This window comes from Myotis daubentonii, chromosome 9 (assembly GCF_963259705.1).
Source record: "Myotis daubentonii chromosome 9, mMyoDau2.1, whole genome shotgun sequence".
NCBI lineage: Eukaryota > Metazoa > Chordata > Mammalia > Chiroptera > Vespertilionidae > Myotis > Myotis daubentonii.
Genome location: NC_081848.1, coordinates 13,685,531 through 13,704,027, shown reverse-complemented (window position 1 = coordinate 13,704,027; position 18,497 = coordinate 13,685,531). Strand labels below are relative to the sequence as shown.

Genomic DNA, 18,497 nt, shown 5'->3' with positions numbered 1-18,497 from the left:
TGGCTGCCTTCAGTGTTGTCATTCCCATGGGATGGTTTGGTTATACTGAAAGGTTTAATTAAATATCATTTTATAAATTTTGAATTCAGTACTTCATTCTTATATATTGATTAGGTGTTTAGCAGAACAAAAATCAATAACTAAAAAAAATGAAATAAATTCCTTCTTTATTATTTGGGGATTTTATTTTCTGATTGCACAAGCAAGTATAAAGCAGGGAAAAAAATCAGCTATTTTTCTACTCTCTGGGCCATTAGAGTGTAGTTTATTAGTAATGACAGATAGCTTAGATCCTCTTATTTGTAGCTCCCCTCAAAAGATCAACTGTCTATGTTTATGGGATAATTTTCATTTTTAAGTGTGTGATATTACAAAGAGATCTAGATTCTGAATGGTGATCACTTAGGTACCCATTAGGGCCTCCCATACCCACTGCTGTCATTCTTATTCTAGTCATTTGTTTACATTCACTAATTTGAGTTCTGTTTGATACTTGTTAAGGCAATAAATGCTGTCCAGTGATTTATATATTCTCACTTTGTACTGGCTGTAAAAACCGATAATATCATGGTCTTAGACCATCTCACCATATGAAATCTGTCTCCTAACTTTATGGTAAGGAGTAAATCCATCGCTCTTAATTTCTTATGCCATTTAAATAAGATGCTTTGACTTTCCCTGTTATAGGTTGGCTGTGATCGTAGCCAAAACCTTGTGGACATTTGTAGAGAGAGGCAGTTTCAGGCCTTTGTCTGCGATGCATTGGCAGTGCCAGTCCGCAGTGGGTCTTGTGATGCCTGCATCTCCATTGCTGTTATTCATCATTTTGCGACAGCAGTAAGTACTGTCTTTCTCTCTCCCAGAACTTGTAGCTAAAGTGGCATGAAATGTTCATGGATTTTACTAGTTGGGACTCGTATTAGCTTTTCTTTTCTTTCCATTCTCTTGTCACATTTTGCACCACTTGTTAAGAGAGCATGTGGAAGGGAGATGAGTTACATGGGAGTTGTACTTAGTTAAACAGAAGCCTAATGGACTGTATGTTGTTATTGCTGCATATGTTTCTACCTTTTATCCTACCTTGAGACTTACTCATCTTTAATTTTTTTTCACCACATAATTATTTTTAATGTCCGAGTTTGTATATGAGAGCCAGCACTTTCTCCCAGACTCAAGTTTGTAAATTCTCAATTGGCTTGGGAGGCCAGTAGGGATGCCTCTTCTTGTCTAGTTTTCAAATCCTCATCTGATCAAATGGAATTATGTTCTTCATCTTCTCCAGCTCTTTCCCATATTGCTCAATCCTGGCCTTTAAGAGTGACCAAAACTCAACAAAACTTCACATCTCCTCTTTCCTCACCATCCACCAGGGTACTATATTTATCCTCTGGCACAGGAACCTTCAGGTCATTTAGCTTCTCAAAGTCACCTACCAAGCCAGCATTCGCTACCTTGGCCTTGTAGCAAGTGCCAGGTAGATTCTCAAGTAGAGTGGCCAACCTGGAGCTGAGGGTCTCATTTCAGGAGTTCGAGGAGTTAGCAATGGCCTTTGGTTTTGGGGTGTGCTCTTCCCCAAAAGCTACCCAGTCAGTGTCCTTTAGAGCACGTTTTTTGCCCAGCCATCCTAAGGTCCTTCAGAGCCCGGTGGCCTTGGTCCACAGCAACCTGCTCATCTTTAAAGTGTAGCTGTAAGATTTTAAGAGAACTCTGTGCCTCTTGAATAGACACCTCAGCTTTTGAGCCTCCTCTCTATTTCTGTTTCCATTTTTCTTTCTCAACTCTCACTCATCCCTGACATCAGAATCTCACTTCTTTCCCATTCAATTTTTTCCCCTATTCTTTTTTCAAAAGGAAGGTACTTGCCCTGGCTGGTTTGGCTCAGTGGATAGAGCATCAGCCTGCGGACTGAAGGGTCCCAGGTTCGATTTTGGTCTAGGGCACATGCCCAGGTTGCGGGCTTGATCCCCAATAGGGGGCATGCAGGAGGCAACCGATCAATGATTCTCTCTCATCATTGATGTTTCTATCTCTCTGTCCCTCTCCCTTCCTCTCTGAAATCAATAAAGATATATATATGTATGTATGTATGTATGTATGTATATATGTGTGTGTGTGTGTATATATATATATATATATATATATATATATATATATATGTATGTATGTATTTTACAAGCTGCCTATTCACACTAACAGGACTTCTTTTCATTCTCACGACTATATATATATATATATATATATATATATATATATATATATATATATATATAACTACTACCAGTTAAGGTACTTACTGGTAGTAGTATGTCACTTTATGCCTTCAATTAGTCACATATTTCGAATTTTAAAATAAGTGAATTTTACATTTTTTATAAGAAAAAAAATCCTCTTCCTTGGGTGTCAGTGATTTCTCCCCTGATCTAAGCAGTAACTCTATAGATCACCCTGTGCTGGAATCTCCAGCAGAATCTCCAGTATCTAGTTAGTATATCTTATAACCTTAGCTGAATTCAAAACAAAATGGAAAACACTCTATGCCTCTATTTTATTAGCGGAAATAAAAATTTCCTTTTCCTTCTTCAACACTATTTTTTAACCACTCAGTAACAGAACAAAATTCCCCTTACCTTTTTTTCCCTTTTTTGTTTTATAGAAGATATTTTGTTAGATTTTCTGGGCTATTTATCTTAATTGAGAGCAGTCCTACTGTCAGTTATATTTTTGTTTTCTCTCTGTCTCCTCCTGGTTGATAAATGGCAACATGTTTTTTTTGCTAGGAGCGCAGAATGGCAGCTCTTCAAGAACTTGCCCGACTCTTGAGACCTGGTGGGAAGGCACTCATTTATGTGTGGGCGATGGAACAAGAGTATAAGAAGAAGAAGTCCAAGTATCTCAGAGAAAACAGAACTAGTCAAGGAAGGCAAGAGATCAACAGTGATCCATCAGCACAGGAGCAGTTTGTGGAGCCAGTGCCTGACACGGGCCATCAAGATTCAGCATGTTCCGTACCCTCCATTAATGACTTTCAGAAAGGAAGAAGTAATTCAAAGGAAGTTGCTAATTGCAAGCTGCCTATTCACACTAACAGGACTTCTTTTCATTCTCAAGACTTACTGGTTCCCTGGCACCTTAAGGGAAATGCAAGTAAAGACAAACCTGCTGAGCCATTTGGTCCAGCAGGAACCCATGACCCAGGCCCTGTGTTTCATCGTTACTACCATGTGTTCTGTGAGGGAGAATTGGAAGCTGCCTGCCAGACTTTGAATAATGTCAGCATTCTGCAGAGCTACTATGACCAGGGGAACTGGTGTGTGATTCTTCAAAAGGTCTGATGATCTCAATGGACATATCATAGACAGGAAAGAAACACTCAGCTTTTTTCTTAAAAAGCAGACTAAATTAGCAATCTTTTTTTGTTGTTGCTGTTGTTAATCCTCAACCAAAGATATTTTTCCTTTGATTTTTAGGGAGATTGGAAGAGAGAGGGAAAGACAGAGAGAAACAGTGATGTGAGAGAAACACATCAATTGGTTGCCTCCTGCACATGCCCCAATCAGGGCCCAGCTGGGGAGGAGCCTGCAACCAAGGTACGTGTCCTTGAACCTTTGGTCCGCAGTCCGATGCTCTAGCCACTGAGCCTAACCAGCTAGGGCAGCAGACTTTTTAATTAAAGAGAAAACTTGTAAAGTACTAAAGGAGTACACCTGAGAGAAGTTTGAAAGTGGAGATTAGTTAGGAAACATTTAGTCTACTACTATTGCTGACCTTGTTTTACCCATACATGTAGGCTTCTCCTATAGGGAGGAACAGGGATGGTTTTTTATAAAGTAATTGTAGTTTGTGAAGTATTTGGGATTCAGGGATAAGTGTATAGCATTTTGAAGATAAACTTTTGTTATAAAGTGTTACTAAATGAATTAAATTATGTAGAATCATGTAGAAGAAATCATATACTTTAATAAAGAAAATTTCTGTTTAGTAGAAAGTTATCTGAAATTTTATCTGTGATTTCTTAGCTCCATACAGTCATGGACGATAACTACGGTGCCATCACTCCTGACTAGCATAAGGATTGACACATAGTAGGTGCTTGGCAAATTTTAGTCAGTCAGATGATACCCATACATTAGTAGGAGCTTCATCCAACAAATATTTGCTGAGCCTCTACTGTGCAGCAGTTACTGATGTAAGTACTGGGAGGGGAGCAGTGGACAAAGAACAAAGTCCTTGTCGTTGTGGAGGGGAAGACAGACAATAAGTAAATACATAAATAATGCCACTACCAGATAATGATAAATGCCATGGGAAAGCAAAACAGGACTGGGGGTTACCCAACAACAAAAGATTAGTTTTAAAGGGCTGAAGTAACTACTAATTCTGCCTGACGTTTTTTGCCAAGAGTTAATTGGTATTCCTAATGCATTGATCTGGGTGCTGAAGGGATCCCAAATATGCTCTTAACACCTTTATTTACATAGCGAAAGTTAGAGTTGTCAGTCTGACCTAATAGTGCTCTTACAACCAAATCTTTGGTGTCATTATTGGGTATTTCTAGTTTATTCATAGTTTGTTCCAGTCCAGGAGCAATCAGGGGTTATTTTTCAACTAAAAATATTTCATAGTTACCAACTTAACTTACCAGTTAGTCAAGTTTCCAGGATGAAACAGGCTAGAAAGTTAGCTGTAGGTCAAATAACCACGCAGAAGGGAAAATCATGGATTTTTTTAATACTTTACTTCCAGCATGCAGAGCTTTTCTAATAGAACTACTTAGGTTACTTAAAAAATGCTTTGTTACTGTTAGTGATGCTTAATAGACAAATCCACAGTTATAGTTGGAGATTTCAATAATTGATAGAATAACTACATAGAATAAGAGTAGCCTTAAACAACATAATTCACTAACTTAACCATATTGACATTTATAGAACATTCTAGCCAATGACAGCAGAATACACATTCTTATGAAGTACACAAGGAGCATTTACTGAGAAAGACCATCATCTGGGTCATAAAACAAGACTCAATACATTTAAAAGAATTAAAGTCATACAAAATATGCTCTCTGGCAACAATGAAAATAAATGAGAAAGTAATAGCAAAAAGATCTCTGGAACAATCCTCAATAATTTTGAATATAAATAACCCATACATTAAGGAAGTATTCAAAAGGGAAAATAGAAAGTATTTTGAACTGAATGAAAATGAAAGCACAACACACTAGAATTTGTGCAAAAAGAAATTAACGTAGCAAGCCTGACACTGCTACCCTTGGCTAGAATCTGAAAACTTAGATTTGGGGGGCAGAGTAGGGGAGGGGTGTTTCCCACCACCCTAACTAATAAGAGTGGGTCACTGTGGAATTTGGGTATATGCCAGGCAAAGGGTGCCTACCTGGCCAACCCCCAATGAAAAGCTGGGTATTGTCTCTAACTGCATCCCTATTTGGCAACATTTCACATTTTTTATTATAACTTCTTGTTGGGGAATTAGGCATGACTCCACTAGGAGAGGACTCTCAGAAGCTTGTGCCTGGCTTCCCTCACCCCACGTACTCTTGTGCTGACTGTGCCATCCTCCTGCTGTAATAAATCATAACACTGAGTATGGCTATGTGCAGAGTCCTCTGAATCCTTCTAGCGAATCACTGAACCTGGGGGTGGGCTTAGGGCCTCCCAACACACTGCTAAGGTAGTACGTAGCGAGAAAGTTATGTATAGCACTAAATGCCTATGGTAGGAAAGAAGGAAGATCTCAAATCCGAGGATCTCAGCTTTCTTCTTAAGAAACTAGAAAAAGAAGAGCAAATAAAATGCAAAGTAGGCAAAAGAGAAACAAAGAGCAGAGCAGAGATCAGTGAAATAGAAAACAAAACCAATAAAGTCAATGAACATAAAAGCATATTCTTGGAGGAGATTAATAAAATTTATAAACTTCTAGCCAGACTGAGTTGACCAGGGACAGAATTCTATGATTTTTATAATTTCAAAATGCAATCAAAACATAATTAAGATAGATTCTCATGTACCAACTTTTCAAGACAACACTTGTTTGAAAAAGGTTTATTATTAACAAAAATTTTTTTCATAAATATTGGCAGTAGTATTACTTCAAAGGACAACCCAATATAATTACATAATTTTCTATAATAAATATGTTGAGGAAAATAAGACACTGCTTATATATTAAATAATTAAGATTTTAGCCAGTTCCTAAATGGGTGAATATTGTGCTTGAGAATTGAGATTCTAGGTAAAGCCGGTCAGCCATGTTGACTAACTAGGAAGATAAAAATTCTTAAAATGTATCACTTATTCTTTTTGCTAATTGGAATATTTTTCTATTCTCTGACATTTTAAAAAGAAAATCAGGAGAAGTTCTTTCTTTGCATCAGTCCCTTCGTTGCTTTTCTGCTTTGAAATAGCAACCGCCACTGTCAGTCAAGAATTGCCTGAGCAGTAAGACCATTGTTCTTGCCAGGACATTAAGTCAACTCACAAAATGTTTTCCATGGAAGTGGGCAGAGAGTGTGTTACTTCTCTTTAGACTACCCATTTTCAGTGGCTGCCAGATGCCTGGCTCCATCTGTGTAGTTTGTCTGCCCTTGAAGCCAAAGAGGAAATGTCAAGGTAAAATCTTTCTGGCCTCCCTAAGGAAATACAGTAAGCCAAAGGCAATACCAGATTCCTGAAGAGCTTGCAAGACTTGAAGGATGCAAGGGTAGTGATTCATTTTTTCTTTTTTAATATATTTTTATTGATTTCAGAGAGGGAGGGAAGGAGGGAAGGAGGGAGGGAGGGAGAGAGAGAGAGAGAGAGAGAGAGAGAGAGAGAGAGAGAGAGAGAGAGAGAGAGAGAGAAACATCAATGATGAGAGAGAATCATCGATCGGCTGCCTCCTGCACATCCCCTACTGGGGATGGAGCCTGCGACCTAGGCATATGCCCTTGGCCAGAATCGAACCTGGGACCCTTCAGTCTGCAGGCTGACGCTCTATCCACTGATCCAAACCGGCTAGGGCAAGGGTGGTGATTCTTACCATATGCTCATAAATTCACCGTTTGGGCTGGTGTAGAAAACATGGATCTTGGAGAATGTGGATTATTGTAAACTTAATCAGATGGTGACTGCAATTGCAGCTGCTATTTTTTTTTTTAATTAAAAAATGTTTAACTGCCACAGTGGTTTTATTTTGTCACTGACAAAAGGCACAACACTGTGATTGTGTCACTACTTTATTTGGTGTAAATATCACCTAACTATGCATTAAAAATATATGTTTACATTTAAGAAATGTCCTCTTAATACTAAATCCTCTGGATACTAAATCCTCAGTATATTTCCCAGTTTTGTTTTATACATAAATAACTTAATCTACAATGTCATAAATAAAACTATTAACTCTTACGGCCTAAAAGTATACACAAATTTTGGAGCTTGACAACTGTGTCTTACGATTTTATAAATAACAACATGCAGTTACTATTTATTATTATCAAATAAATGACTCATTATCACACATTCTTAATGTCTCCCAACCAGGTCCAATAATAGACCTTCCAGTGCACTTGGTAAAGATACCATGCATTTATTTATTTTTTTAAAATGTATTTTATTGATTTTTTACAGAGAGGAAGGGAGAGGGATAGAGAGTCAGAAACATTGACGAGAGAGAAACATCAATCAGCTGCCTCCTGCACACTCCCCACTGGGGATGTGCTGCAACCAAGGTACATGCCCTTGACCAGAATCAAACCTGGGACCCTTCAGTCCCCAGGTCAATGCTCTATCCAGTGAGCCAAACTGGCTAGGGCAATAACCATGCATTTAAAAATTCAAAATAGTCTAGATGTTTAAAATGGTACAGGTGACATTTAAATATTACTAAACCTTACTAAAATCACTTCAGTTTGTCTGAAGAACAAAAAATGCTAAAAAGTAAATGTTTGCACTACCATTTAAATGGAAGCTAACAACATCTCAAATAAAACAGATTATGTTTGTATTAGTGTTGGGGGAAATATTCCATTGAGACTTTGTTATAGAAACAGAACTGAAACTATTTTAAATGTTCTTATATTTATTTTGAACCAAATTTTTATTAGTTAAAAGTTTCAGGGTAAAAATAATGACACAAAGATAATCTTAGACATTATGGAACATTTGATTATTTGGTTCTTCTTTAATGACTGGAAATCTTTACTCCTTCATAAAATAGTAACACATTTGTTGAATGACATCTGTTTAGTGCTTAAATAACCACTAGTTAGCTACTGAGTTATTAGATAAGCTCTCGAGATATATTAGATAAGCACTTAAATTATTTTTATGTGATAAAAATGAAAATAGGCATTATTTTTTCGGCTGTCATTTATAGAGTATAAAACTTAGAAAAACATTATTAGTATGCTCAAACTTAAATGATTCAAATGACAAATAATACTATCATTACTTTTGAAATCTGAGTTCATAAAAATTTAATTTTTCTATCGATTCAAAATTGACCTGGTTCACACTATTAACAGCCAGACAAACTTTATCTTTAAAAAACTATTCCTTGTTAACGAAGGCTTTTTGTGCTCTTGTAAGAGACAAGACTCTGGCATACATAATGAATCTAAATAAAAACTCACAAATGGTGGTTGAAATTCTGTCAACTCTGAGCCCAGTGCAATATAAATCCAGTCATTTTGCATAAATGGTTCAAAAGTAAAGTTTATAATGGAAACGTCAACACGTCATAACTAGTACATCACCATTGATGGGTTCCACTGTGCTGCGGCCAAACAGCAGATGTGCACAGCGACAGACAGACTGCTGAGAAAATTGGAGCTCTCAGAGCTGCACATAGGCATGCATAACCATGAGCACTGCAGTCCCAAAGCATTAGCGCCTCTTAAAAAAGGAAGACGTGACGTAAACACGTCTGATAGTCCTCTCTGTAGGCCGCTTTTCATTCATCTGTAAAGCTGTGGTTTCATCGTTCTTTCAAAAAGGGAAATGTTGCTACACTGCTGCGGGCAGTAATTCCGTGGGTCCTCTTGCTGAGCTCAACAGCTCATCAGTTCTCCAGAAAGGCGGCTTGTCATAGTTCCGCAGCCTCGGGACCTTAATAACCGGCAGTAATGCTTCTGGATTAATTAATTCCTGTTCACAAAGCCATGCACAGTCTCCATAGCCAAGCCAGTGTTCCACGTTCGTGAGACCTTGAGCAGAACGTTCACGGTCTGCCTCACCGCACTCAGATTCCCCGCGGCCACTACTGGTTTAGGTGTGGTTGAATTCCTTGGGCAAATAACCCATCCCCTGGTACCTGGTTTGTAGCTGGATTAACTACCAACATACATTTCCAACTTGTTCATAGATTACTCTAGCTAAATACTGTATTCTTTGAGTAACTCGAAATACTTAATTACTTAGCTCTTTAAATAACGAGGAGCAAGCCAGATTTTGAATTCTCTATCTGTACTTGGATAAAAAGCTCAATTCTTTCACACTGAAACTGTGATTTACTTAGCAAGCAGCAACCTCTCAAGGACGCACAGAAGGCACAACTTCATGACTAGGTATTCAAAAATCTTCCCAGCTTCTCCAGCTCTTATAATTACCCCCTGCCCTGAACTCCATACCACATACAGCCTGCACCTCAGAATTTATCACGGTGAATGATCTGCTTCGTGCTGTGCACAATCATTTCTTAGGTTTTAGGTCTACAAGTCCTGCTGATTACTGCTTCTAAACGTTTCATGCATTGATTTCTTCACCCGTCTTAAGCCTCACCTCTGACTTTTTTCTCTTTGAAATCTTTATTGTTCAAAGTATTACCTATATCCCCTTTTTACCCCCATTGACCCCTTCTAGCCCATCCTCACCCGCTGCCCCAGACCTTCACCACCCTATTGTCTGTGTTCAGGGTTATGCATCTATGCACACAGGTTCTTTAGTTGATCTCTTCCCACCCACGCCTTCCCTCTGAGATTCTGATTTTCTGCACTGCTACCAAAATGAGTTTCATGAAACTTGCAAATTGGTCTCCTTAACTGAATTTCATCCGTGACTTTCAGCAATGAAATCCAAACTCCTTAGAAGTGCGACTCTTTCAAACTGTTGTCTGCTAGTTCTCTCTCCTCAAACCTCTCTGCTCCCACCTCACACCCAGGGCTTCATTAATACCAAATTATTTGCTCCTTCTCGTGCATGCTTCACATTTTCGCTGTATTGATCTGTAACCACCTAACTTAAAAAGAAAAGAAGATAATTATTTTTAGTACTCAGAAATTGGAGGCTTACTGGTGTCCCCCCTCCCTTCCTTCTAACAGATTAAAGATCTTTGGCACCTTTTAATTGTTTCAAATGCTTCTTACACATTCAGATAATTATACTTCAGAAAACAACAATAAATTTGAAAATTAAAGGTGAATTTTAAGTGTATTAGTTGATTTTTTAATTGTAAAAACTTACTAAGCTTTTCTTAAAGGGGGAGGGTATTCATGATTCTGAGTTCCATCCATTGTCTTTGTGGTGTTCAATGAACAATTTATCACAGTAGAGATAAAGGTTATTTCAGAAGCATTCCTGAATCTTAAACAGCACAGAAACTTGTTTGACTAACTGCCTTTGACAATGAAATGATAAGAAACTAAAGTGATTGGGTAGCAATGGGAAGGAAAAGAAAGGAATGGTTATGAAAAGCCTCTGAAACAGCGGTTCTCAACCTGTGGGTTGCGACCCCTTTGGCGGTCGAACGACCCTTTCACAGGGGTCGCCTAAGACCATCCTGCATATCAGATATTTACATTACGATTCATAACAGTAGCAACATTACAGTTATGAAGTAGCAACGAAAGTAATTTTATGGTTGGGTCACAACATGAGGAACTGTATTTAAAGGGCCAGGAGGTTGAGAACCACTGCCATGAAAGAAGTCCAGATATTTGAAAGAGACGTTGGGTGCCTAGAAAGATAAATCCAGCGTTAGTTACTCCACAGTTTGAGGGGCCACCCTCCCTTCCTCGTTTCCACCTGTGCTCTTCTTCCTTCTTGGGTCAGATAGAGAAGTGAATTTTATTGCCCCATAGGGAAATAACCAGTTTTGTATCTAATTTAGCAATCTTATTTCAGCATTTCTTCCCTAACAGACTAAAATTTCATTTGTCCACATGCTTCTGCAAGCAGCGATCTTGTCCTCCTGCTGGTTCGTTCATTAATGGGTTGAGTAAAACGTTGACATGTGCTAAAAGGTAATTTTGTCTGAGCATTTTGTATTGTGGTGTCTAACTGTTGGTAAACCCAATCTGTAAGTATAGTCACATTTGGAAGACCTGTTTGGTGTAAGCCAAGCTTTTGTTTATGAAGCAGAACCCACGGGTCATAAACACACCGAGGTGTTTGGCTGCTGCTGGGCCCCTACAGTTCACGGAATGACAGAAAGAAATTGCAAGCTATTGTCATATTGTCACCCTCCCCCCGCCCCTCCTGGTCACCATGAGTGACGTCATTCTTCTTCAATGCGGAGCGCTGTGGAGGCAGGCAGGGAGCTTTCCAGTGGTTCTCTACCACAGGTAATTTTTTGAAGTCCTATTTCTTTCAGAGTGGCATTGTCCAATATGGTTAGTAGCCACTTAACCACGTGGCTACTAAAATTTCATGAATTAAAATGAAATAAGCCCTAGCTGGTTTGGCTCAGTGGATAGAGCGTCAGTCTGTGGACTGAAGGGTTCTGGGTTCGATTCCAGTCAAGTGCTCTTACTGGTTGTGGCTTGATTCCCTGCCCTGGTAAGGGCCCATGCAGGAGGCAACCAATCGATGTGTCTCTCTCACATCGGTGTTTCTCTCTGTCTCTCCTCCTCCTTTCCACTCTCTCTTAATATCAATGGAAAAATATCCTTGGGTGAGGATTAACAAAAAAAAAGAAGAAGAAGATTTAAAATTCAGTTTCTCAGTTGGACCAGTCGCATGCAAGTGCTTGGCAGCCACATGTAGCTTTGGCTACCATTTTGGAGAGTGCAGATAGGGAACATTTACATCTTTGCAAAAAGTTCCATTGGACAGTGCTGGTATAGGAAATTTCAACCTTAAGCGAAAAGGTACAATAAAGCAGGCTGTCCCAGTCCCAGGAGCACTTCTCTGGAATTCTGGCTTGAGGGATGACATATGTAAAAAGGCATCGCTATTCTACACCATGCCATGATGTGCTTTTCACATCCTCCCTCCTTTGGTAAGTGCTAGCTTTTCCAGGGGCACTGATTCATGAATGCAATTTGTCAGCTGCAGCATGAGCTCTGCATGTGCACCGTAACCACTTCATGTGAGCTGAGGCACTTTGAAGGGAAAATGTGCTATAACCTAGCAAATGGGATGGGGCTTCCTACTGATATGATTGTTCTTCTTACATTTATTCTACTTATTTTCTAGACATACACTGACACTGGAATGTACAGGATTTTGTGGTCTGTGGGAAATAGCCCCAGAATAACTTAGGTGAAAGGAAAATAATGCGGACCTTTGGGTGTTCCTTCAAGATGATAAGTCATGATGAAACATTAGCTAGAATTCGAGGAAATAAGCAGAAGCCATAGTGAAGTGGTAGCACTCAAATCTCTGCAGCCTAACCCTCCTAGCATATGGCTCTATATGGCACCATTGATAGCTTTGGAGAGTTGCCCTTTTAGATTACAAACTGCCTGGGGAATGACCATGTTTACTTTGTGAGACATTTAGCACCTGATAAATGGCACTCAATTAATATAACCTAATATAAAGTAGAGAATTATCACAGTTGTTGCAGTTTCAGAACGATGAGGAGACTTGCTGCCACTCCGGGCCTCCTATTGAGGTGGAAGGGATGCTGGTGATGACCATAGCCTAGGCTTTGGCTTCAGGTTTGCAGGTCCAGAGACTGAATTTTGATAGGGAGGCCAGAGCTGATCAGGAGCTCAGTGCCCAAGGTCGTAAGACAGTGATCAAGTCCCTTTGGTTCCTATATAATGGAGGACGTTTTTTTCCAGAGACTAAACTTTAACAAAGGGTTCTGTAGAAACCATAGAATAAAAAATGCAAATGATGTCCCCTGGATTTGTGTCATGTGGCAGCCTGGGAATCCTAGCACAGATAATTTTTTTTTTTTTTTTTTTTTTGCTTAAAGTATTACAAAGGGTATTACATATGTATCCATTTTATCCCCCCGCCCTAGACAGTCCCCTAGCCTCCCATATCACCCCGTGTCTTATGTCCATTGGTTATGCTTATATGCATGCATACAAGTCCTTTAGTTGATCTCTTACCCCCCTACCTCCTGCCCCCCAACCCTCCCTGGCCTTCCCGCTGCAGTTTGACAATCTGTTTGAGGCAGCTCTGCCTCTGTATCTATTATTGTTCAAAAGTTTCTAATGGTCTCTATTGTCCATGAATGAGTGAGATCATGTGGTATTTTTCCTTTATTGACTGGCTTATTTCACTTAGCATAATGCTCTCCAGTTCCATCCATGACGTTGCAAATGGTAAGAGTTCCTTCCTTTTTACAGCAGCATAGTATTCCATCGTGTAGATGTACCACAGTTTTCTAATCCATTCATCTACTGATGGGCACTTAGGCTGTTTCCAGATCTTAGCTATGGTGAATTGCTAGCACAGATAATTGAAGAGTTTTGAGGTCGATATTTTTTACTCTGTGATAAGAATGGACAAAACAATAGATCACGTCTCTCTGGTGATTGGCTTGTCAAAGTCTTCTCGGTGCTTCCCTCTTCGAGAATGTGGCCAGTGCTTGTTCTTAGCTTTTTCCTTTTCTAGGCTCCCATAGACTGTTCACTTTCTAGCATATGATTTTTGCTCAGATGTGTTCACCTCAGCCCCAAGCAGGGACACTTTTAAAAACCATAACATGCTTTGCCCTGTTGTTGTAAATAATCAAGATTGGACTAAAGTGGATGTAGATGTAGAAATATAAATATGTTTTGAACTATCTACCCCTACTTTCCATTGAACTCCCCAAATCATCTTTATCCAAGATTAAAAGGGCTTAATCAGTGCAAGAAATGTTTTTTTCTTTGATGTTCTATTAAAGTTACACTTAACATCACTGTTTTCTGTTGTGAAGGGCAGTAGAAAATAAAATGTGGGTAATGATATTGTTGAAATCAAGATTGCCTGGGGCTCTTATATAACTTAACCGCTCTGTATTGCCCGTCTGTAAAATGAGAATAACAGTAGTGCCTTTTTTATAGGGTTATTGCAAGGACTGACTGAAAGAACTATGGCATGTAAGTTGCTTAGAACAGTTCTTGGCATGGACAACACACTTGGCAAATGTGAGCTTTTCTTCTCCCTCTCCTTGTCTTCATCCTCACTCTCCATCCTCTCTCAAAGTTTTGATTAACTATTTTAGTATAAAATTATTTTTACTATGAAGTACACAACCATGGTTCCGAAACATGTGAACATTGCATTGTGTTGTAATTGAATAAATGTATTCTTGAATTTTTTCCTTTCTGTCTAGGTTGTTCTCCTATTAGTGTTTTGTTGCCATAACTACTTGCATGTTTAATGCCTCACTCCAAATTATACCCCACTTCCACCCTAATCCCAGCAAGATCTTGTTACCTGATGTGTAAGCTCACAATGACTGGCTCTTTAACAGATGCATGGGATTCTTCTATAGTAAGCAGCTAATCAAAACATCTAAGCCGAGACTGACTAGCTCCTGCCACCAAACAGTCTTTTGTGATGCCTCCTCCTATGATTATAAGGCACAGTGCTCAGGGAAAGCAGACTCATTTTAATAAAATTACAGGCACAGCATAACTAGCAAAGTAAATCTGCTGGGAAAAATAATTGTGCTCCGAAGCATACGTGATTTAGGACAATGCTGCATAGAAGTATGTCATTACTCCCTTCCACTACTATGGATAATTGAGTTGATTGCTACTTAAAACACAGTGAACTTTCTGCATCTAAAAACAGAAATTCATAGTTTGTTATTCCCTACTTTCCTTGCTTAGAGAACTAAAAATCAGCCATCCCAAGTCCCGAACCAGTGAAAGCCTCAACTGGCAAAACAGTGGGGTCTCAAACCTAATGAAATGGGAGGAATCAATTATCTTTTTGTTTTAAAATTTTTTTATATATTTATTTTATTTTAATCCTCACCCCAGGACATGCTTAGAGAATGGAACAGAGATAGAAAAAGAGAGAAACACAGATGTGAGAGAAAAACATCGATTGGTTCCCTTCCTTACATTTCCCAACTGGGGATTGAACCCACAACCCAGGTATGTACCCTGACCAGGAACCGAACTGGCAACCTTTTGGTGCACAGGATGACGCTCAACAAACTGAGCCATTCTGGCTGGGCAGATCAATTATCTTGACCCCTTGCCACACAACATATCAGTGTTTCTATTGAATGGGGAGTGCAAGTCAAATGCTTTCAAGAGCTGGGAGACACTAACAGGGTCAGAGGATATGGCTGCCTCCATGAACAACAATACTGCTATCAAAATCAAGGAAGTTTAACCAATTCTGCTCTGGTTAGGGCAGGTGTTACTATCCAAGTGATTCAGGCCAAGGGGAACATGGGGCTTCGTAGTAATCTGGTAGGAATCAGAATCATATAGGTTGGGAGATCCTTTCAAAATAGTGCGAGAGATAACAAAAGCAGGGCCTCGCCCCAGGAAAGAAGCTGTCAGGTAGGGGAGATTCCAAAGCTTCCTTCCAACTGAGCTGGGGCACAGGACCAGGTTTCAGCCTTACAATCCAGCCCCAGTTGTACCCCAATGGAGGGAAAACTGGAGACAGGAGAGGACTAGTCATGCAGATAGACCACATAGAGTGGGATGTGAACGGAGAGCATCCACTGGGCTAGATTCAACCACAACCACCAGATGCTCTGTGAAACAGCGGTCACCTGATTCCTTAGTACACAAAGTGCTTCCAATATCCTCTTTTTATTTATTTATTTAGCCTCATCTGAGGGTATTTTAAAAAAATATTTAGTATTGAAAGGATTACATATGTCACCTTCTCCCCTCCCCCCATTGACTCCTTCTAGCTAGGCCCAGGCTTTCACCACCCTATTGTCTGTGTCCATGGTTTATGCATATACACATACAAATTCTTTGGTTGATCTTTTCCCACCCACCCATCCACCCACCCGCACCTTCCCTCTGAGATTCATCAGTCTGTTCCATGCTTCTATGTCTCTGGATCTATTTTGTTCATCAGTTTAAATTTGGTCATTAGATTCCACATATGAGTGAGATCATGTGATACTTGTCTTTCTCTGACTGGCTTATTTCACTTAGCATGATACTCTCCAGGTCCCTACACACTGTCTCAAAGGGTAAGAGATCCATCGTTTTTACCGCTGCATAGGATTCCATAGTGTAAATGTACCACAGCTTTTTTATCCATTCATCTGCTGATGGGCACTTGGGCAGCTGCCAGATCTTAGTTATTATAAATTATGCTATGAACATAGGAGTGAATACATTCTTTCTGATTGGTGTTTCAGGTTTCTTAGGACATAGTCCCAGAAGTGTGACCACTGGGTCAAATGGCAGTTCCATTTTTAATTTTTCCCCCCACATTGTTTTCCACAGTGGCTGCACCAGTTTGCATTCCCACCAGCAGTGTACTAGGGTTCCCTTTTCTCCACATCCTTTCCAGCACTTGTCATTTGCTGATTTGTTGATCATAGCCATTTGACGTGTGTGGGGTGATACCTCATTGTCATTTTAATTTGCATCTCTTTGATGATCAGTGGCTTTGGGCATTTTTTCATGTCTCTTGGACATCTGTATGTCCACTTTGGAGAAATGTCTATTTAGGTCCTTTGCCCCTTTTGAAATTGGATTGTTTGTTTTCCTTTTGTTAAGTTGTATGAGTTCCTATACATTTAGGATATTAACCCTTTATCAGATGTATCATTGCCAAATATGTTCTTTCATACAGTGTGTTCCCTTTTCATTTTCTTGATGGTTTCTTTTGCTGTGTAGAAGCTTTTAATTTTGATGCAGTCCCATTTATTTATTTTCTCCTTATTTTCCCTTGCCCTAGGAGATGTATCAGTAAACATATTGCTATAAGAGATGTCTGAGAGTTTACTGCTTATGGTTTATTCTAGGATTTTTATGGTTTCACATCTTACATCTAAGTCTTTTATCCATTTTGAGTTTATTCTTGTGTATGAAGTAAGTTGGTAGTCTAGTTTCATTTTTTTTTTTGCATGCATCTATCCAATTTTCCCAACACCATTTGTTGAAGAGACTATCTTGACTCCATTGTATGCTCTTGCCTCCTTTGTCAAATATTGAGTATAATGGCTTGGGTCAATTTCTGGGGTCTCTGTTCTGTTCCATTGATCTATATGCCCTTTTGTGTCAGTACCAGGATGTCTTGATTACAGTGGCTTTGTAGTATAACTTGATATCTGGTATTGTGATCTCTCCAAGTTTGTTCTTTTTTCTCAAAATTGCTGCAGCTATTCATGGTCTTGTTTGGTTGCATATACATTTTTGGACTATTTGTTTTAGATCTTTGAAATATGCCATTGGTATTTTATATGAATTGCATCAAATCTGTAGATTGCTTTGGACAGTATGGAGATTTTAATAGTTGATTCTACCAATCCATGAACATGGTATATTCTTCTACTTGTTTATATATTCCTCTATCTCTTTTTTAAAGTTATTTATTTATTTTTTATTGTCTAAAGTTTTACATATGTCTTCTTTTTCCCCAATTGACTTCCCCCCCCACCCTAGCCATTCCCACCCCGGGGATGCCACCACCCCCCCCAGTGTCTGTGTCCATTGGTTATGCTAATATGCCTGCATACAAGTCCCTTGGTTGCTCTCTAACACCCCCTCCCCTACCATTTGTCTATAAATCTATTCTTGTTCATCAAATTATGTTGATCATTATACCCCACATATGAGTGAGATCATGTGATATTTATCTTTCTCTGCAACAAACCTGAACCAGCTACCTGCAGGCTCTTTATTACAATACCCCTCATTTAATTAAACCATGGATTTCTATCAGGTGTGGCCACATTCAAACTCATCAAAACAACTTGCTGTTCCCCCATTTTTCTTGTCAACCTGTCTAGTTCCACTCCCTGACCCCAACATTTTTTTGTTGGTATTTTTATTGGTATTGCATTATATTTAGAAATTGATTTATGGGCAATTGATTTTTTTTTTTATGATGTTGAGCCTTTTTCAAGCACATGGTATATGTCTTCATTTGTTCTAGTCTTTTTGCCTTGAGTAGGATTTAAAAGTTTTTGTCATATAATTTTGCATATTGTGTTATAATTGTCATTTATTTTTGTTTGCCTCATAATAATTGATACAAGGGGGCAACAGATATTTTTCTGAAACCCCACAAAACCTGAAGAAGATTTTTAATATCATTTGAGTTATGATAAAAATTAGTCAGTGTAGTTAGTGGATTAAATATTCCAAGGTCAACTAGTAAATTAAAATTCACTTTTCT

The 18,497-nt window shown here is 39.0% G+C and overlaps 1 protein-coding gene across 5 annotated transcripts in view; it reads left to right on the top strand.

Annotated features, from left to right (window-relative positions):
• The window catches only part of ALKBH8 (alkB homolog 8, tRNA methyltransferase), a 58,166-nt gene extending 54,178 nt beyond the window's left edge, over positions 1–3,988 (top strand). For all 5 annotated transcript variants that reach the window (XM_059707965.1, XM_059707969.1, XM_059707966.1 and 2 more), the window contains exons 11-12: positions 688–837; positions 2,778–3,988. In XM_059707965.1, coding sequence (XP_059563948.1) covers positions 688–837; positions 2,778–3,332 — 705 coding nt within the window. In that variant the 3' untranslated portion in view covers positions 3,333–3,988. The remainder of the gene's footprint in view (positions 1–687; positions 838–2,777) is intronic.
• The last annotated feature ends 14,509 nt before the right edge of the window (positions 3,989–18,497 follow it).